General features: G+C 36.0%; 1 protein-coding gene across 1 annotated transcript; it reads right to left on the bottom strand.

The window, feature by feature from the left end:
- Positions 1-7499: 7499 nt before the first annotated feature.
- crtc2 (CREB regulated transcription coactivator 2) lies at positions 7500-22234 on the bottom strand. The gene is made up of 14 exons (XM_073822053.1): positions 21916-22234; positions 20389-20490; positions 20167-20259; positions 18703-18764; positions 18467-18535; positions 18203-18303; positions 17883-17953; positions 16480-16523; positions 15274-15476; positions 14693-15144; positions 12309-13037; positions 12173-12229; positions 11914-12058; positions 7500-8444 (listed from the first exon to the last, which is right to left on the bottom strand). Exons 1-14 carry the CDS (start codon positions 22093-22095, stop codon positions 8341-8343), a joined length of 2412 nt encoding a protein of 803 aa, XP_073678154.1. The 5' UTR covers positions 22096-22234; the 3' UTR covers positions 7500-8340.
- Between the last annotated feature and the right edge of the window lie 305 nt (positions 22235-22539).

Genomic DNA, 22539 nt, shown 5'->3' with positions numbered 1-22539 from the left:
TTTTCTGTGTAAATCCTTTCAAAAATTGAAAACAGGTAGGCTACTTCTTTTGGGTTAAAAAGAGTTTAAAAAGTAAGCGGGAAAAAAAGCTACTTTTCTAGTGAAAATATCTTTCTATTCGAATACAAATCTTAAACGAAGTAAACCTAGAATAACATCGTTACTTCTACACGTTAACGGCGCTCCAGCTGGGCGCTGCTGGTCACGTCCACGGCCACTTTGAGAATATCCCGTAAGCGGCTTCAGCACAGCGGTGAGAGCAGCGGACATTAATTATTCATGATATTGTTGTCGCCGGTGACACGCGCGGGCACTACACGGACGTTGACGCGCGCGTTCTCGCTGTCAGTGACAGGTGGCTCTGTGATGAACCAATAGTTAAACCAACCGGCAACCGCTGCCTTTAGGAAGGTACGTTATGGCTAACAATATATTTGAGTGAAAATGACACTTTATTGGTTTACCACAAGGGGTTACACTTAGAGATAACTGTTGTCACTAGTCGAATATTCAGAATTTAAATATTCAGATTATAAAAACTTCGTTTCGATACCCAATCCAATTAGACACAGGTTCGTTTGTTGTAGCTATTAAACAGAACCACAGAAACTTTGAGGGCAGTGTTTGTTGTGGCAGTGTGAACTAACCTTAACAAAACCTCCTTATTAGCTCTGCATTTTAAGTCCAGCTATTTGAGTAAACCAGTCTCACCCTGTGTGGTCAGATCCAAAGAGCTATTAAACCCAGGAAAACACCCAACAAACTGATTCAATTAGCAGCTATTAGCATATGAAGCAGTTTATGAATGGATCTGCATGCTAAATAAAGTGAGTTGCTTGCCCAGGGGCCCATCCCCTCCCATTATATGCTACTAATTGAAAGGAAGTATTTAGAGAAACGGGCAGAGAAACACCAATTATACAACTGTTCAGCCACATGATGAAAGAACACATTTATTTAGTCACAGAACAAACTCTGGTTTTATATAAAGGCAATGGAATTATTCACTAAAATGGAAATAGGCAATTCTGCATTATGTAAAAGAGTCCATTACAATTATTTATAGCACATTAAGCACATAAGCAATTAAAAAATATTTTTCTTCATTTTCTGAATATACAGTATGGTCCAAATGTGTGAGACCACTAGTTTTGCGTTTTTACAATGTAATTTGCATTTTGCAAAAAAAAAAAATAACATTGAAAATGATTCTTTTTATTTCCTTGAATATACAGTATACAGTGGAGTCCAAGCATCTGATACCACAAAATAAAATGCATACATTTTGCATTTTTATAATTAAATACATTTGAGTGATGGCTGAATTCTTTCATTATCTTCGTATTTCTTTTTAAATTTTAAAATGGAATCTGAAAAGAATTCAAAATATTGAGAAAATCGCCTGTGAAGTTGTCTAAATGAAGTTCCTAGCAATGCATATTACTAATCATAAATTAAGCTTACAGTAGGACATTTACAAAATACAGTCAGGTCCATATATATTTGGACACTGACACAATTTGTATTATTTTAGCTGTTGACCAAAACATATTCAAGTTACAGTTATACAATGAATGTGGGCTTAAAGTGCACACTCTGACATTTAATTTTTAGGGCAGTCTCATCAAATTGGTAGAAAGGTTAAGGAATTGCAGCTCTTTAATATGTACCTCCCCCCTTCTTCAAGGGACCATAAGTAATTGGACAGTTGACTCAAAAGCCGTTTCATGGACAGCTGTGGGCTATTCCTTCTTTTTTTCTACATCAATTAACCAGGTAAAAGGTTTGGAGTTGATTCTAAGTGTGCCATTTGCATTTGGAAGCTGTTGCTCCGAACCCATCATGCAGTCAAAGGAGCTCTGCATGCAAGTAAAACAGACAATTGTTAGGCTTCAAAAACAAAAGAAATGCATCAGAGAGATGGCAGGAACATTAGGAGTGGCCAAATCAACAGTTTGGTGAATTCTGAGAAGAAAAAGAACACACTGGTGAGCTCAGCAACATAAAAAGGCCTGGATGTTCACAAATGATGACAGTATGTTGGATGATTGGATGATCCTCTCCATGGTAATAAAACATTTTACAACATCCAGCCAAGTGAAGAATACTCTCCAGGAGGTAGGCCTGTCACTGTCAAAGTCTACAATCAAGAGAAGACTTCACCAGAGCAAAATAGAGAGGGTTTACCACAGGGTGCAAACAAGGCCAGGTTAGACTTTGTCAAAAAACATGTAAAAAAAGCCAGACCACCTCTGGAAAAGCATTTTTTGGACTGCTGAAATTAAAATCAACATGTACCAAAATGACGGGAAGAAAAAAGTACGGAGAAGGCTTGGAACAGCTCATGATCCAAAGCCTACAACATCATCATCTGTGAACATGGTGGAGCAGTGTAATGGCATGAGCATGGCTTCCAGTGGCACTGGGTTACTGGTGTTTAGTGATGATGTGACAGAAGACAGAAGCAGCCGGAAGAATTCTGAAGTGTATAGGGATATACTGTCTGCCCAGATTCAGTTAAATAGAGCAAAGTTGTTTGGGCGGCTCTTCATAGTACAAATGGATGATGACCTAAAACATACAGCAAAAGCAACCCAGGAGTTTTTCTGCAATTGCCAAGTCAATCTTCTGATTTCAAATTGATTGAGCATGCATTTCATTTGCTGAAGACAAAACTAAAGGCAGTGGTGATGTTCATGAGTTCCAAACTTAAGGCAGACATCGCCTGCAAAGGATTCTCAACAAAATATTAAAAATTAACATTTTATTTATGATTATATTTATTTGTCCAATTACTTTTGAGCCCCTGAAAATGGGGGGTCTGTGTATAAAAATGGTTGTAATTTCTTAGCATTTTATGCTATATTTTTTTCAACCCCTTGAATTAAAGCTTAAAGTCTGCACTTCAATTTCATCTTGATTGTATCATTTTAAAACTATTCTAGTGGCATACAGAGCCGAAATTATGAAAGGTGTGTCAGTGTCCAAATATATATGGACCTGACTGTATCTTCATGGAACATGATCTTTACTTAATATCCTAATGATTTTTGGCATAAAAGAAAAATTGATCATTTTGACCCATGCAATGTTTTTTTGGCTATTGCTACAAATATACCCAAGATACTTAAGACTGGTTTTGTCCAGGGTCACAAATGGCATATAGCCAAAATAGCAAAGTGTCGTGCGTTGTATTATGTGTGTAACACCGTAATTCTCAGTCCATCTATTTATGTAATCTAATTATGCACAAGACACTTGGACCAGGGACTCTAAAAACATTATTTGTCAACATGAAGGCATGAATACATATTTGTATAAGAATTCTGAAAAAGAGCAGCAAAGAAGTTTCTGTAAACCTTATTATATCCATTTGGTGTTATAGGATTGGCTGTCCTCAGGCCAGAGGAAGAGATCAGCGAGTGGAGCAGAGAAAATAAATCGGACGGGCCTCACCTACCGTTCCGCTCACTCCTTATCCCATTAGGTACTCTATGGCTGCCCAGTTAAGCATGGATACAGGCACAGGGATAATCCACCCTAACACTTAGGAACTCATTCACTGCTCTCTCCATGCCTGTTGTATGTTGGTAACTCTATTATGCACAGAGAGGAAGAAAGAGTCAGAGAGGAGAAGAATCATAAGTCACGTACAGGTTTTTGATAACTAAATTCACTGCTTAGTCCTATTTGAAGTTATCCTAACAGTAAAAGCGCAGTTTTTAAGCATATTTCATAAATTAATTGTATTCTGAAGCACAATATAACTTAGATATTTTAAAAAGAACTCTGATCAAAATTAGAGAACACTTACAGATGCCTCAAAGTTAATTGTGTTAATCTGGCACCTGATGCTAATTTCCTTAATTATATGACAAACACTATATAAGTGGCAACATTCCTCTAATTTTCACTGTCCAAATGAAGGCCAAAGGTATGAGCCTTTTATCCACTGCCAGAGAAGTTGATCATTCTAAATCTGTGATTTCTTGAATATTGCGGCTTTACAATGACACTAATTCATTCAAGCCCCCCAAAAAGGCTGGTCGTCCATGTAATGCACTACAAGACCAGATAATTCAAGACTCTCAATGGGAATGGGTTCAACACTGCAGCTGGAATTGTTCACCAGTTCAGTGCTGAACAGGGTAAGGATCTGTCTCTGTCATGTTTAAAAGAAGTTGGACTTAATGTTCACGCTGGTGAGCAGCATGTTGTGTGGAGAGAGGAGAACTTTGTCCAAAGTTGGTGATGAAAGCAGGTTTAATTTATTTGAGTCTGATGGGAAACATTTTGCTTGGCGTTAAACTGGGGAAAGACTGAAGTACAACTGCGTAAAGAAGTCAGTAAAAGGTGGAGGAGGAAGTGTCATGGTTTGGGGGATGTTTTCTGCAGTAGGAGTTGGGCCTCTTTTACAGATACATGGCAGAGTGAATGCAAATGTTTATCAGAACCTCTTTTAGCAACATGCAGTTCCTTCCCTGCAAGGCAATGTTCCTGTCACACTGCAAAACAGGTAAAGCAGTTCCTTGAAGCTAAGAACACTGAAATAATGAAATGGCCAGCCCAGAGTCCTGATCTAAAACTGACTGAACATTTTTGGAAAATCCTTGGTGACAAAGTTATGGCTATGAAACCCACTACAGTTACACAATTATGGAAGAGAGTGGAGAGTGGATGTTCTGTAGCTGCAGATGTGCTGAAATCGTTCAAAGCAAGGGCCTCCATACTTCCTATTCAATTCTGACAGATTTAACTCTCCAGAATTTTAGTTGTAATCTTCTTTCGTGCTACAGTGGTTACTGCTCTCTAATTTTGATCACTGTATTTTCTACAAAATAATGTCTTTAACATGTTAGTAGAACAGTGGTATACCCACAGCTAATATTCCTTCAGATTTTGAATGATGAAGATGAAAAATTTGTATTTATAGATTGTTCTCTAGATTTGATCTCCACTTTACACACACATACAATCACGTTCAGATTTGTTGGTACCCTTGGTAAATATGAACAAAGAAGGCTGTGATAATAAATTGCATTTTTTTTTTTCATTCAAAAATTTTGAAAAAATCTAACCTTTAAATGAAGTGGAAAACCCCCCCAAATTGAATGTAGGGGAAAATCACAGTATTGGGCATAATTATTGGTACCCCTAAAGATTCTTATGAGTAAAATATTTCTTAAGTATATTCCCATCTTATTTAAATTTTTTAGCATACCAGGGTGACTATGAACATGAAGTTATGCATCCATGGTAGGAATATAAATATGAGGGAACCAAACAGTTGATGCTAGCTGTTAACTTCCATAGTTTAGAAAAAATACTATGGAAGTCAATGGCTACTGTCATCTGTTCAAGCACCAACATTCTTCAAACTATCTTCTTTTGTGTTCAACAGAAGAAATAAACTCATACAGGTTTGAAATAACTTAAGGTTGAGTAAATGATTACAAAATTCTCATTTTTGGGTGAACTATGTGTGGTTCTGTCACTAGATCTCAGGATTTTAGAAGGATCAGCAACTACATAATGAGATAATAGAAAGATGGCGAAAGACATCATAAGAGGTTTGTGGAGATGCAAATGGCATGAAGGAAAAGATAAGAAAGGAAAATAGACACTGGGAGATTTAATCAGCAAGAGAAAGATAAATGAGGCAATAATTCTGGTTGTCGCTATAGAATTATGCATTTGATTTCTTTTGCAAAAGAATAATTTTATAGGAAAGTATAGCGATGACAGGAAATGAGGAGGGATTTGAATCTAGAAATAAGGTTAACTAAATTTGAAGTCCTATTACCAGCTGACAGCCACATCTTGCGTTACTTTTATAAAAAAAAAAAAAGAAAATTATTTACAGTCAAGGCAGAAATTATTCATACCCCTGGCAAATTCTGACTTAAAGTTACTTTTATTCAACCAGCAAGTTGAAAAACTGAAAAACTGAAGCTCTCTGCTGTTGGTTTGTGGACAGTCATGGCTAAGACAAAGGAGGTCACTGAGAACCTGCAGCTGCGCATTGTGGCTGCTCACAAGTCAGGAAAGGGCTATAAGACCATATCTAAATGTTTTGAAGTTCCAGTGGCAACAGTGCAAAGTATTATTAAAAAATACAAGACGTTCAGCACTGTGAAAAATCTCAGAGACGTGGTCGAAAGCCAAAAGTGACACCTGTGCTGGCCAGGAGGATAGTGAGAGAGGTAAAAAAAAGAATCCAAGGATCACCACCAAGGCCATCCTGATGAATCTGGGCTCTGCTGGTGGCAACATCTCAAGGCAGACAGTCCACAGACACTGCACACCGCTGGGTTCCACAGAAGCAGACCAAGGAAGACACCACTTCACGACCCAAAACACACAGCAAAAGTGGTGAAGAAATGGTTAGCAGACAAAAACATTAACGTTTTGCAGTGACCCAGCCAGAGTCCTGACTTAAATCCAATTGAGAATCTGTGGAGGGAGCTAAAGATCAGGGTGATGGCAAGGAGACCCTCCAACCTTAAAGTGTTGGAACTCATCACTAAAGATGAATGGGCAAAAATACTAGTGGAGATTTGCAAAAAGCTGGTCAGCAATTATAGGAAGCGTTTGAATGCTGTAATAGCCAATAAAGGCTTTTCTATTGATTATTGAAAAGGGTATGAATAATTTTGGACATGCCACTTTTTGTTCAAATGTAAATAAAATATTTTTTTCCACAATGATGCCTCTTCTACATCATCTTATCTTTTGGGAGAAGCCTGTGTCATTTATGGTCAAAAAAAAATTGCTGGTTGAATAAAAGTAACTTTAAGTCAGAATTTGCCAGGGGTATGAATAATTTCAGGCTTGACTGTAATTTATACACTTATTTAAATATAATTGGTAGAAACTGCAGTCCGGTGGCACCTACACCAGAATGAAAGGGCACTTCCAACATCCAAGTCACTTCAACAAAAAGATTACAACTAAAATTGAGGGTTACAGCTGTCGGAAGTGTAGAGGCCCTCGTTTTGAATGACTTCGGCACATCTGCAGCCACAGAACATCACTAGTTTCTCAGACTGAGCTGGTCTGATCTTGGTTAACTCTTCTTTCAGCCTCTTCTGTAGTTTGGTAACTGTAGTGGGTTTCTTAGCCATAACTTTGTCGCCAAGGATTTTCCAGAGATTTTCAGAGTAATTTAATTATTTCAGTGTTCTGGCTGCAAGCTGGTCTTGCATTAAAATGGCAGGTTAACTGGGAGATGCAGGGAAGGAACAGCTTGTTACTGAAAGAGGTTCTGATAAACATTTACATTCACCCTGCCATGTAGCTGTACAAGAGGCCCAACTCCTGCTGAAGAAAACATCCCCCAAACCATGACACTTCCTCCTCTACATTTTACTGACTTGAACCAAGAGTCTCTGAATTATCCTGTCTTTTCGTGCATTTGTGTGATGTGGACAACCAGCCTTTTTGGGGGACTAGAATAAATGTCATTGTAAACATGCAATATTCAGAAATCACACTTATGCTTAGAGGTATTAGTCCATTTTTAATTGCAATACTTCTGGAAATTACAGATGGTGTTTTTGTTCATATTATGTTATTAATTATGTCAGAAATGTAAATGTATTTCAATATGCATACTGTGAAAATATTTTTGTTGTCACATTGAAGACAAATACTGAAAAACAACATGACCTCTACCAGAGAGTGCTAAAGCAATATGAAAAAATTATAAAACTGCATTATGAATAATTATGAAAGATGAAACTGCAACAAAATTATAATGTGAAAATTCAAAGGCAGCTGTCAACAGTCAGTTACAAGAAGTCACAAAAATGACCCCAGTCACACTATAACAAAGGACTATAACATGCAAACAAAAGGATATGAAAGTCTATACATAACTAACTATACATCTTTTTATCTAAATGTTAAAGAGTAAAATCATAAAAATGTTTAATTTTATCAAGACAACTTTTGGCCCTAAACTAGCCAAATTCCATATTATACCAGTTGTTCTATACTATGAAATGCGAAAAAATAAATTTCCTAAACAACTCATACATGACTTCACCTCATGTATCTGTACATAAACAATCTATGTAATCTATTCATAATAAAAATATAACCAAAAATGCATATTAAGGCACATAGACCTGCTATTTAGGACCTCTGTGTGCAAAAACTATTTATTAAAACACAATTTTCATGTTTGTTCCCTTAAAGAACCTTATGCCAATTTATAGTTAACATTCTATCTGACTCTAAGAGCTATATTTCAATTCCACTGGCAAAAAAATATTCTCTTACAAGGGTACTCGTCCATATACATGTGTCATAACAACACACATATCACTTTTTTTACATTCATGGCCAACCCAGGTTACTGTCCAGACCAAAGGTTTCTAGATCAAACTCCAAAACAGAGTCCGGCAGACTTGATATGTCCTGGTCCAGCCAGGATGACGGGTCTGAAAAGGTGGAGAAACAATAATTGGTGAGAAATTTAAGTAAATGATAGGAGAATCTAAAATAAAATCTAATAAGACACATACCCCCGGTTTCACAGACAAGGCTTAAGCCTAGTCCTAGACTAAAATGTAAGTCTGAGCTGTTTTAACTGAAACAAAATTGCACTGATTGATCTTAAAATATATCAGTGCCTTTGTTTTGTCTCAAGATGCACACCTGTAATGTTTTTTTCCAAGCATGTTTATAAAAATGACTTAAATGTCCTAATTGAACTACGGCCTAATCCTGGCTTAGTCTAAGCCCTGTCTGTGAAACTGGGCCATAGGGTATATACAGTACAATTTAGTCTATGAAACAAGCAATATATCACCCCCAGCTACACTGCTGTTCAAAAGTTTGGGATTAGTAAGAATTTCAATGCTTTTTAAATAATTATCTTATGCTCATCAAGGCTGAATTTACTTGATCAAAAATACAAAAAGTATATATTGTTAGTATATATTACAGTTTAAAATAATGTTTTCCTATTTTAATATACTTTAAAATATAATTTATATCTGTGATGCAAAGCTGAATTTTCATCAGCTGTTACTCCAGTCTTCACTGTCACATGATCCTTAAGAAATCGTTCTAATATGTTGATTTATTACTTTTATTATCAATGTTGTAAACAGTTGTGCTGCTGAATATTTTTTGGAAATCGTGATACTTTTTTCAGGATTCTTTGATGAACAAAAAATGTAAAAGTTAAAAAGAACATTTATTCGAAATAGAAATCTCTTTTTTAACAACATAAGTCTTTACGATCACTTTTAATCAACTTAACAGATCCATGTTGAATAAAAGTATTAATTTCCTTCAAAATAAAGAAAAATGTACTGACCCCAAACTGTGAACAGTAGTTTATATTGTAACAGAAGATTTCTATTTAAATAAATGATTATATTTATCAAAGAATCCTGAAAGAAGTACTACAGGTTCCTGTATATTATATATGTGTGTGTGTATATATATATATATATCTCTGTGTGTGTGTGTGTGTGTGTATATTATACACACACACACACACACACACACACACACACACACACATACACACACACACACACACACACACACACACACACACACACACATATATAGATAGATATATAGATATAGATATAATAATAAGCAGCATAACAGTTTCCAACATTTATATAATAAATCAGCATATTAGAATGATTTCTGAAGGATCATTTGACACTGAAGACAGCAATATGACATTTTTTCCCAGTATTTTTGGTCAAATAAATGCAGCCTTGATAAGCAGAAATACTTAAAAAAAAAAAAAAAAAAAAAAAAAAACTATAAAAATCTTACTGATTCCATTTTTTTCAGACTATTGTTTCATACACTAGCAGTCAAAAGTATTTGAACAGTAAGATTTTTAATGTTTTTTAAAATGAGTCTCTTCTGCTCACCAAGCCTTTATTTATTTGATTCAAAGCACAACAAAAACAGTAAAATCTTACAATATTTTTACTATTTAAAATAACTGTGTTCTATTTAAATATGTTTTACAATTTAATTTGTTCCTGTGATTTCAAAGCAGAATTTTAGCATCATTAATCCAGTCCCATGATCGTCCAGAAAACATTCTAATATTCAGATTTTCTTCTCAAAAAACATTTATTATTAGTATTATCAGTGGTGGACAAAGTTCACAAATCAAGTACTTCAGTAAAAGTACAGATACGTAAAATAAAATATTACTTCAGTAAAAGTAAAAGTACTCCTTTTTAAATTTTACTCGAGTGAAAGTACAAAAATACTAAATTGAATTTTATATTAGCATATATTTTTTATAATCCTACTGCTCAAAATACCTGTGATTTTCCCTGTGATATGGAGTCAAGATATATTTTTGTTGCTGATATGGACTAAGTTGATGAGAGTGATATAGTAATGTTTACTGTGAAGCTTACACTGTGATGTACAGTCGTGGCCAAGAGTTTTGAGAACTACATAAATATTGGAAATTGGAAAAGTTGCTGCTTAAGTTTTTATAATAGCAATTTGCATATACTCCAGAATGTTATGAAGAGTGATCAGATGAATTGCATAGTCCTTCTTTGCCATGAAAATTAACTTAATCCCAAAAAAAAAACTTTCCACTGCATTGTTAAGAAGGCTTCAGGGCGTCCAAGAAAGTCCAGCAAGCGCCAGGATCGTCTCCTAAAGAGGATTCAGCTGCGGGATCGGAGTGCCACCAGTGCAGAGCTTGCTCAGGAATGGCAGCAGGCAGGTGTGAGCGCATCTGCACGGACAGTGAGGCCAAGACTTTTGGAAGATGGCCTGGTGTCAAGAAGGGCAGCAAAGAAGCCACTTCTCTCCAAAAAAAAAACATCAGGGACAGATTGATCTTCTGCAAAAAGTATGGCGAATGGACTGCTGAGGACTGGGGCAAAGTCATATTCTCCGATGAAGCCTCTTTCCGATTGTTTGGGGCATCTGGAAAAAGGCTTGTCCGGAGAAGAAAAGGTGAGCGCTACCATCAGTCCTGTGTCATGCCAACAGCAAAGCATCCTGAGACCATTCATGTGTGGGGTTGCTTCTCATCCAAGGGAGTGGGCTCACTCACAATTTTGCCCAAAAACACAGCCATGAATAAAGAATGGTACCAAAACACCCTCCAACAGCAACTTCTTCCAACAATCCAACAACAGTTTGGTGAAGAACAATGCATTTTCCAGCACGATGGAGCACCGTGCCATAAGGCAAAAGCGATAACTAAGTGGCTCGGGGACCAAAACGTTGATATTTTGGGTCCATGGCCTGGAAACTCCCCAGATCTTAAAACTTGTGGTCAATCCTCAAGAGGCGGGTGGACAAACAAAAACCCACTAATTCTGACAATCTCCAAGAAGTGATTATGAAAGAATGGGTTGCTATCAGTCAGGATTTGGCCCAGAAGTTGATTGAGAGCATGCCCAGTCGAATTGCAGAGGTGCTGAAAAAGAAGGGAGGGCCAACACTGCAAATACTGACTCTTTGCATAAATGTCATGTAATTGTCGATAAAAGCCTTTGAAACGTATGAAGTGCTTGTAATTATATTTCAGTACATCACAGAAACAACTGAAACAAAGATCTAAAAGCAGTTTAGCAGCAAACTTTGTGAAAACTAATATTTGTGTCATTCTCAAAACTTTTGGCCACGACTGTACCTGAGAGAAAACAGATTTGACCATCTAATTTCATTTTAAATTATATTTTAAAATATATCCAAATAGAAAACAGTTAATTTAAATAGTAAAAATATTTCAAAACTGTACTGTTTTGCTGCTCTTTGGATCAAATAAATGCAGGCTTGGTGAGCAGAAGAGCCTTCTTTAAGAAACATTAAAAATCTTACTGTTTAAAACCTTAGACTGGTAGTATATGTCAGGCTTTACAGGGTTAAACTGGCTGCTGATACGCATCTTACCAGATAAGTTGATGTTGAACATATTTTGTGTCTCTCCAGCACTGTAGCTTTGATTCTGTGCTAGCTGTTCCCTGTTTTCGTTTGCTTCATAGTTAAGATCTGACACTCTACTGCCACCTTGAGGCTCTTTCTGAAGCACCCCAAGCTGCACACAGGATAAACAATCAAAGTCAAAGTCAGCAAGGCTCTGCACAACATCAAACCATACAGCCAAGACATGTGCAATCTCAAGTGATGATTCATGAAATAAACAAAGCACCTGCTGGGAAAGGGCCTTTGCCTGACTAGGGGTAAGATGTAAGCCAACATACGATTCCTGTAACAACAAAAGTGTTTATTATCATAACCATAATCATTAAGTCTGGCTTACATATGCAAATGCAAACAGGGCTCACCTGGTTCAGTTCAAAACTTTTATCCTGTAAACCTGGATTTGCTCCAGTTACGTCACTTTCGTTATATTGAGGGACTTTTGATTCCTTTCCTTGAGTCTCATGGACAGCAACGTTCGATAGTGGTTTTGGTTCTTCTGGCATCTGCATACAGTGTTTACGTTTCATTTGTGCATGTTGCAAGCTATGTGGGCCTGTTATATCTTTCCAGTTTTTATCCTGACCTGGAAAGGGGAAAGTTACAGATTGATGTGGCTGTTGATTTTGATTTTGGTACTGGCTTTCTTGGCATGGCATCTGCCACTGGTTCGGACACTGGTACTGCTCTTCAGGCATCTGATGAGGCTGAAACTGTGTGTACAGTTGTTGTTGATATTGTTGTTGCTGCTGCTGTTGGGTAAGCGCTTGCAGAGCAATGTGTGGTTGGTGAGTCTGGGAATGATACAGTAACTGCTGATGATATTTAGTGTGTGGTTGTGAAGGATGATGCAAGGGCCGACTGTGTTTGTGATTGTGGTGTTGTGTCTGAGTATGTGTTTGTTGATGTTGTGACTGTTGCTCCTCTTGACTCCATTGTTCCATCTCTGGAATCGACTGATGCTGCGCTTCTGGCTGGAAATACTGCCGCATTGGTGGATGGGACAGTGGAGGAGCGGATCGGAGGTGCTGTGTGCAGGGATACGCTGGTGGCTTCGTCTCCTTGAGTACTTTGTTAGGGTTGAGGAGAGAACCCTGTGTGAAATATTCATTGCATATTAGAAACTGAAAAATATTGAACAAGTAATAACATCAGAAAGTATGACCAGGAAGATATGCGATTCTGGACTGCAAAACCAGTCATAAGGCTCATTTTTTAAATCGAAATTAAGATTCAGACATAATTTGAAAGCTTTACATTGAGATATGGTTTGTTAGGAAAGGGCAATATTTGGCAGATATACAACTATTTGAAAATCTGGAATCTAAGGGTGCAAAAAAACTAAAATATTAAGAAAATGGCCTTTAAATTTGTCCAAATGAAGTTCTTAGCAATGCATATTACTAATCCAAAATTTTGATATATTATTGGTAGGAAAATGTTTTTATGAAGCATGATCTTTACTTAATATCAAACTTATTTTTGGCATAAAAGAAAAATCAATAATTTGACCCATACAATGTATTTTTGGCTATTGCTATAAATATACCTGTGCTACTCAAGACTTTTTTGGTTCAAGGCCATGCCATGTTTAAGACATTGTTTTAATAAAAATAAAAATGAAATAAAAAATTGGAAATTAAAATGTTGCCTTGGTAAGTTACTAAAACGAAAAGAAATTATTAATAAATAAAAATATTAAAAATTTAAAACTCAAAATTTCAAATGCACACATAGATATCACATTTAGCAATTTAAATAAAGCTAAAATAAACTAAAATATTAGACCAATAACAATAAAATAAATATTAGATACAATGAAATAAAATTACAAATGTTGCTTTGATAACTAACTGCAAAAAATAAGTGTATCTTTTAAGTGAATCTTATAAGGCCTTAAATTAAATTAATAAGTGAATTTAAAATGTAAACTGTAAAATGTACATACATACATACATACATATACATATATATATATATATATATATATATATACACACACACACACATATACATATATATATAAATATAAATATAAATTAATTATTAGGTAAAATACAAAGTCAAATACAAATGTTGCCTTGGTAACTAACTGAAAAAATAAGTGTATTTAAGAAATTAAAACTTAAAAAAAAAGTAAGAATAATAATATAAACAATATTAAAGACAATTTGAAATGCTGCAATGGAAACCAGCTGAAATAAGTACTAAGTTACTACAACTTAAATAAAAATAAATAAATGAAAAATAGAAATATAAAAAAAACAACTGTAATTAAAATGAAAATAAAAACTAAAATCTAATAAAAAAATTAAATACATAAAATAAAGTAAATAAATAAATATATAAACTAAAGTATTAGATCAATAACAATAAAATATTTATTAGATAAAATATAAAATCAGTGACATGTATATATTTTGTATTTATAATATTTAATATACAATTATAAATAAATATTTAATATATCGTTTTTATAATTTTATCTGTTTATTTGTTAAGTCAGTAATATTAAATAAAACAACAAATATTAAAAAAATCACTTTTAGCCATTTAAATAAAGCTAAAATAAAATATTAGATGAATAATAAAAAAAAAAATTATATTATATAAAATATGTATAACATTTTCTGCCTTGTTTTGTTGTGTCATGTCTCATTATATATAATAAATTACTTTATACTTAAACTAAAGAAACCTGTGGAAATCCTGTTAGCAAACATGATTCTCAAAAATGTTCATATCTTGCCTGGGATACAGTAGACATGGTTGGAGACACCGTGGGTGAGAACTGCTTTGGATGCTGCCAGCGGGACTCTCCACCACTGGGCACAATGAGTGGGCTGAGCTGGGCTCTCTTGCGGGATGTGGTGGCATGGGTGTGGCCAGTTACACGTGGAGAACCACAGAGAGAAGAAGAGGAGCAAGAGCGAGATCCACCGATTCCACTGCTGTGGCTGCAGCGACTGGCAGACGATTGAACGGACTGGTTACTCAGAGAAGAGCTGCTAAGGGAGGACTGCAGGGACTGGTTGCTGAGCGATGACTGCAGGGAAGAGTTGCTAAGTGACAGGCGCAAAGAAGCAGAGCTGAGAGAGCTGGGCAGGGAGTGGCTGCTCAGACAGGTCTGGATGTTGGGATTGCTGAGTGAAGACTGGAGCAAAGGATTACTTAAAGATGCCTGAAGAGATGAGGACAGACCTAAAAAGACAAAATTGTGTGGAAACTTTAATATTACAATATTGCTATGACTAATTTCAAGTTTAAATTAGATTTTTGTATCAAAAAGTGATTAATGTAATTCAAACACTGCTGGATCCTAAAACATACCTGGTAAGTTAAAGTCAGCCATAATGTCAGGGTGTGTGGAAGTGTTGCTTAATTGTTCCACACCACTGTGGGGCTCTGAATCCTGGCCTACGGGAAGAGGAGAAGGCAGGTGGAGGCTGGAGAGGTCTGGAAGAGAGCCGCTCGTACTGAGGGCTGATGGGACAGGAAGGGACGATACCTGCTGATCAGGCAATGGGAAGTTGCTGGGGAAAAAAAAGAGCAAAGACAGATTGTTTAAAAAGAAAAACTGAGACACTTCCAGCACAAAAATGTATGTACTATGTAATGTACTCACCCCCTTGTCATCCATTATGTTCATGTCTTTTTCAGTCGTAAAGAATTTTTTTTTTTTTTGAGGAAAACATTTCAGGATTTTTCTTCATATAGTGGACTTCTATTGTGCCCTGAGTTTGAACTTCCAAAATACAGTTTAAATGCAGCTTCAAATGATCCCAAATGTGGCTGTAAACAATCCCAGCCGAGGAAGAAGGGTCTTATCTAACAAAACAATTAGTTACTTTAAAAAAAATACAAATTTATATACTTTTAACCTCAAACGCTCATCTTGTCTTGCTCTGCCTGAACTCCTGTTTTTTCCAGTTCAAGACAGTTAGGGTATGTCGAAAAAACTCCCATCTCATTTTCTCCCTCAACTTCAAAATCGTCCTACATCGCTGTTTTACCTTTTTTGTATACATGTTTGTTCACTTTGCAAATACTAGGTCGATACTTCTACAGTGATGTAGGATGATTTTGAAATGATTTTTGAAGTTAAGGGAGATGAGAGTTTTTTGACCTACCCTAACTGTTTTGAACCAGAGATGCACAGACTACTCACGAACATCGCAGAGAGAGTGACAAGCATTTGAGGTTAAAAAGTATATAAATTGTAATTTAAAAAAATAAATAACCAATCGTTTCGCTAGATAAGACCCTTCTTCCTCGGCTGGGATCGTTTACAGACGCATTTGGAATCATTTGAAGCTGCATTTAAACTGCATTTTGGAAGTTCAAACTCGGGGCACCACAGAAGTCTACTATATGGATAAAAATCCTGAAATGTTTTCCTTAAAAAACAACTTCTTTAAGACTGAAGAAAGAAAGACAAGAATATCTCAGATGACAAGGGGGAAAGTACATTATCTGTAATTTTTTGTTCTGGAAGTGAACTTCTCCTTTAATGACTAGGACTGAAAAGGAACTTACTGAACAACATGTGTTTCACATCCTGATGATGCTATTGAGGATAACTACGAAAGAAGACAATTGATATTATGAGCTTTACTTAATCAAATAAAATGTTTAAAGGGAGAATTCACACAAAAATTAAAATTACCTCTTGATTTACTCACCCTCAAACCATCCTAGGTGTATATGACTTTCGTCTTTCAGACGAATAGAATCAGAGTTATATAACTGGTTTATAAGTTTTATAATGGCAGTAAATGGGTGTTAAGATTTTGAAGTCCAATAAAGTGCATACATTCATCATAAAAAGTGCTCCACATGGTGCTGGGGGTTGATAAAGTCTTTCTGAAGCAAATCGATGAGTTTGTGTAAGATCAATCACAAATTAGAAGTACAAAACTTAAATGTTGGAGGACTTCAATATAAGCCAAGAGGAGACTGGTTTTCCTTTGCTGTAAATAAAACGACTAGTATATTCTTACCGGAGCTTATGCTACACCTACGTTCTACGTCATCCACTGGAATGCCACTCTGTCATGAACGTGCATATGACAGTTAGCGGAAGCTAGAGATTACTGTTCAAAAAGTTTTAGATATGGTCATTTTACACAAATGCATTGTTTTGCTTCAGAAGGCCTTAAAGGTTGTATCAGCGATTTCTAGCCTGAAACATAAAGTGTCAAATTCAGCTGACCTTTCATCACGATCCGCTCGCTGCCTGCCCCATAAATTGTCTGTGAAAAAACCGCGTCTCTCTGATCAGCCTAGGGTCCGAGATATGCCAAAAAAACAATCGGCACAACCAACCTTTCCACAGATAAACAAACAGTGTTCCAACCAATCAGCGTCAGGGGTTTGGTGTTGTGGACTTTCGCTCCGCCTCCCTCACATCCCAGCACCAGTACGAAAGTCCACAACACGAACCCCCTGACGCTGATTGGTTGGAACACTGTTTGTTTATCTGTGGAAAGGTTGGTAGTGCCGATTGTTTTTTTGGCATATCTCGGACCCTAGGCTGACCAGAGAGACGCGGTTTTTTCACAGACAATTTATGGGGCAGGCAGCGAGCGGATCGTGAAGAAAGCTCAGCTGAAATTGACACTTTATGTTTCAGGCTAGAAATCGCTGATACAACCTTTAATTCACCCTATGGGGCCAACTGGAGTACTTTTTATGATTGATAGATGCACTTTATTGGATTAAAAAAAAATCAACAGCCATTCACTGCCACTATAAAGATTTGAAGAGTCAGTACATTTTTATTAGTATAACTTAAATAATATTAGTCTGAAAGAAGAAAGTCATACACCTAGGATGGCTTGAGGATGAGGTAAATCATAAGATAATTTTCATTTTTGGGCAAACTATCTCTTTAACTACAATTTGTAATCTGTGTAATATGGATGAGGCAGAATAAATACCTTCTTTAGTTTGGGAGATTGTGTCTCCTCTTGAATATTTTCTTCAATTAGTGGTGCTGGATGTGCAAACCCTGAAAGAAACAGTTTAATTAAAATACGCAAGCAATTTAAGACAAAATACCAATATTTTCATGTTATGTTAATGTCTATAACAATCTTAACTAAATGTGAAGTCCAAAGTTGAACGAAAGTCTGACAGGTTTGGAATGACATGAGGGTCAGTAATTAATGACAGAATTGTCATTTTTGGGTGAACTTTCCCTCTAAAATGAAATTTATACCTATTTAATAAAATGCAGCATTTCAACAATTAAACTCACCACGGTGTCTGGATTGAGGGTTCAGGGTTTGGACAGATTTCGGGTGGCCGTGCAACTGGGTGTTTCGCACACTGGTGTGAAGTGCTGAGTCTGAGTTGGTTCTGTGAGGATGAACAGAATTATAAAGTAACCAGTGAAAACGAAATCTCTCAATCTTCCAGAATAAGAATGTTCATTCCCAATTAGAGAGATCCATGGGTTCAACGAATACAATTATTGTATATGCACAAGAGCTGATCTTAGACACTAATAAGTTCTGTTTACCTATTAAGAGCTGTCAGAGGAAGATGGACCATCTGGCTCTTCTCAGTGGCAGAACAAGCGGACCAGTTTCTGCTCGGACACAAGCAACACTTTAAAGTACTGGCACAAACAAAAGCTCAGAGAGTTTATGATTACATCTGATGGTGACTTCATTGTGAAAATGACATGATTGCTTAGCACATAAATGTAATGTGGTGATCATGGTAGATTTGAGAACACTTTATGTATAATCGTACCTTCTCCAGGTAGGACCTCGAGGAGGAGAGAGGTGGGTAGAGAGATAGGGAGCACTATCAAACTGTAAAATGAAGTTAAGGCTTCAACCAACCATTTTGCATGAATTCTACAACTGTTTATGATTACTGTGTAAGCATTTTAAAAGTAGTTTATTCGATTATTCATGATTATTAGTGTTGAAAGGTTTAGGGTTAGCAAGAATACATATAGTTTTTTTTTGAAAGATGCACAGTTGAAGTCAAAAGTTTACATACACCTTGCAGAATCTGCAAAATGTTAATACAAAAAGCATGTTTTTTTTTGTACTGAACTGAATAAGATATTTTACATAAAATATGTTTACATATAGTCCACAACAAAAAAACATAATGGTTGAATTTATTAAAGTGACCCAGTTCGAATGTTTACATACACTTGATTCTTAATACTGTACCTGAATGATCCACAGCTGTGTTTTTTTTGTTTGTTTGTTTAGTGATAGTGACAGACAGTCAGCATTTTTGTGTATTTGAAACCTTTCCAACAATGACTATGATTTTGACATCCATCTTTTTACACTGAGGGACTTCAGAAGGAAACATTGATGCATTAAGAGCCGGGGGTGAAAACTTTTTGAATTTAAAGTTCAGGGTAAATTTAACTTATTTTGTCCTCTGGGCTTTTTCTTCTGTAGCTTCTGAAGGGCAGTACTAAATAAAATAAAAATATATGATATTTAGGCAAAATAAGAAAAATTTACACATCCTCATTCTGTTCAAAAGTTTACATCCTTGCCTCTTAATGCATCATTTTTCCTTCTGAAGTGTCAGTGAGCATTTGAAACTTTTGTAATATCCACATTTGAGTCCCTCAAGTGTCATAAAGATAAATCTCTAAATCATACAGTCATTGTTGGAAAGGGTTCAAATACACAAAAATGCTGGAAAACCAAAGAATTTGAGGGACTATTACTAAACCAAAAAACAAAAAAAACAAAACAAAAAAAACCAACAGCTGTGGGTCATTCAGGTAACAAAACAGTGTCAAGAATCAAGTGTATGTAAATTTTAAACATGGTAATTTATTTTCTCTTGTGGACTATGTGTAAACATATTTTATTTAAAATATCTTATTTAGGTCATTACTAAATAAAAAATAACATGCATTTTGCATGATCCCTCTTATTTTGGGTAAAATAATTAACATTTTGCAGATTCTGCAAGGTGCATGTAAACTTTTGACCTCAACTCTATACATTCACTATCTAAATTTGCATAGTAAAAATTATCATTATTACACATAACTGCTTTTTGTATACAATCTTTGTGCACACATTTATTAACCAACACCAGTTATTAGTACAAAACATATCTAAAGTAACACAATTATAATGATTAGTTTAGATTGAGGAGTTGAAATGTTCATACTTTCATACTACAAACATAAATCTGTAAGACTATCAGCCATTTTTAAAGTGGGGATACATGTCTCCTGTGCAGTCTGCCAAAAGGAGTGGGCTGGACATCTCTGTACTCTTCATCTGCCTCTAGGAGCTGCTGGGTGAGATAGCTTGGGTACTGTAAATAGAAGAAAAGCAAATCAAATCAAATCAAATTCATTCAAATAAAAAAACATATTATCTGATCATTTCTCCTTTATTTAAAAGAATAGGATAGGAATACTGAATAACAATCAAAATCCCACACCTGGGTCTCTGTGGAGCATCTTGAGATCTGATTGACATTTGGCAGCGATCCTCCATAATACGGGACCAAGTCTCCGGTTTGCCGAACTCTCTCAGCCTGAACCTAAGGAAGAAATGCAAACCCAATAACAACCATCCAACACTGAGTTAAACGCAAATGTCATCTTACTGTCTCCCAGACACTTTTTCTGATGGATGGATGCACTTTATTGGACTTCAACAAAAATCATCAGCCATTCACTGCCATTATAAAGCTTGGAAGAGCCAGGACATTATCTAATATAACACCAAGGATGGCTTAAGGATAATAAGTAAGATAAGTAAATCATGGGATAATTTTCATTTTTGGGTGAACCATCCCTTTAACACCAATTTATCTATGTTATATGGATGAAGCATCGTCTCAGCCTGAACCTGAGGAGGGAATGCAAGTCCAATAGCAGCCATCGAACACTGAGTTAAACGCAAATCTCATTTCACTCTCTCCCAGACTGCTTTTCCCTCCGGGAAACAAATGCCTGTTGCATCATAATGTAAAACAGACATTGTACCTGGGATTTACAGATCCCTCAGTCTGCAGCACTGATATGAAACAGACCCTAGATGAGTGACTGGCAAAGCTATTTATGTGCGTTGACATAATCCACGTGGACCTGCTGAATCACAAGTCCATATACAGATGGTAAAAGTCCTATTTAATCCCAACACATTTACGGTGTAGCTCTGATTTTGAAGGGTCTAAAAAACAATGAAAGTCTTATTTTCATGTGAACACCTTTATAAACAGCTGTTGTAAAGAGTTACACGGCCAGAACTGTTTAATTCAGAAGCTCAGTTACAACTATCATATTTAGTGCATATAATATTTCAAGGGTCTATGAAAATTGTCTCATACAAGTCATGATCACATGTAAACAGAGCCCTATTTTAATAAGTAACTAATTGAGTCACATTATGCAACTGCAGAGTTAAAGAAAGATTAAATCAAACCAAGTTAATTTACAAAGAATTAAGCATTTATTTGTGGATTGTTATTTCTCTTTTTAATACTTTAGCTTCTTTGCTGCCTTCTGTTGGATCTTATGGACTAAATCAGTAGCTGGTCATCCAGTTAAAGTTAAGTTTCGGGTATAAAATAGAAATACATACTTTTGTATATTAATATTTTAGAAAAGACTTGCACGTGTGAATACATATGCTCATCTAGCTTTAGCTGGAGAGAACGCGGTTCATTTGTAGCAAGGTAGCCTTTCCCAAACATAACTGTTTTAAGCGTTTAAATCAAAGTTTTGTTTTTGTTTGTTTGTTTGTTTGTTTCTGATATCGCACTTTTCAACAAAAGCCAATAGCTGTACCTAAACTTCTTAGTTGTCAGGAATCAATACAACAGACACTAACAAAACAAATAACGTTTGAAAGTTTAAGCACTCACTTCCGCTGCAAAAACATTACAACGGAACAATCCAGGATGAATATATGACAACTGTCGTAAATAAGCCCGACATGTCTTGTATTGAGTTAGACTCACCCTTATGGAAGTAATGTCCATCATAACCTCTCGGAAAGCGGCGGTGTCTTGAGCCTGTCGCTGATTGTGCAGGGCGATTTTCTCGCTGAATTTACGCGGATTGCAGCCTCCAGGCACTGGTCCTGCACCGGGCCCCTGCCCGTGCCCTATTTCCCCAAGGCCAGCGCCTGACAAATGCATTATTCCGTCAAATAAGAGAAAGTTAGCTGGTTGACACGGCCAGAGTTCGCTAAGTGACCCAAGAAAGCAAGACTTTTGACAACGGCGAGCGGTGCATTGTGGGTAATGCAGTCCTAAAGGCTGTAGTAAACATCGTTGCCAAGCTCATTCGTTATCTGTAGCGCACACGCCCAACTACTGTCGAGAAGGAAAAAAACAACTCTGGTATTTTGGGAAACGTAGTTTAAGCCAATTAGCATTTTTATCGCCTTAAATTTTTTTTTTTTTTAAATAAACTTTAAAACACTAGTAGGCTATTGAAAAACTTTACACAGTTGTAATAAATGAAAAATCAAGCTTTTTATTAAGCTACGTTACATTAAAATGTTAAAATATTAATATGACATTTTAATTTCCCCCTCAAAACGTGCTGTTTTTATCGAACCAAAAAATGTATACATATTG

The sequence above is a fragment of the Garra rufa genome, chromosome 17 (assembly GCF_049309525.1).
Source record: "Garra rufa chromosome 17, GarRuf1.0, whole genome shotgun sequence".
NCBI lineage: Eukaryota > Metazoa > Chordata > Actinopteri > Cypriniformes > Cyprinidae > Garra > Garra rufa.
The sequence above is the reverse complement of the archived record's forward strand: the minus strand, read 5'-3'. Positions and strand labels throughout refer to the sequence as shown.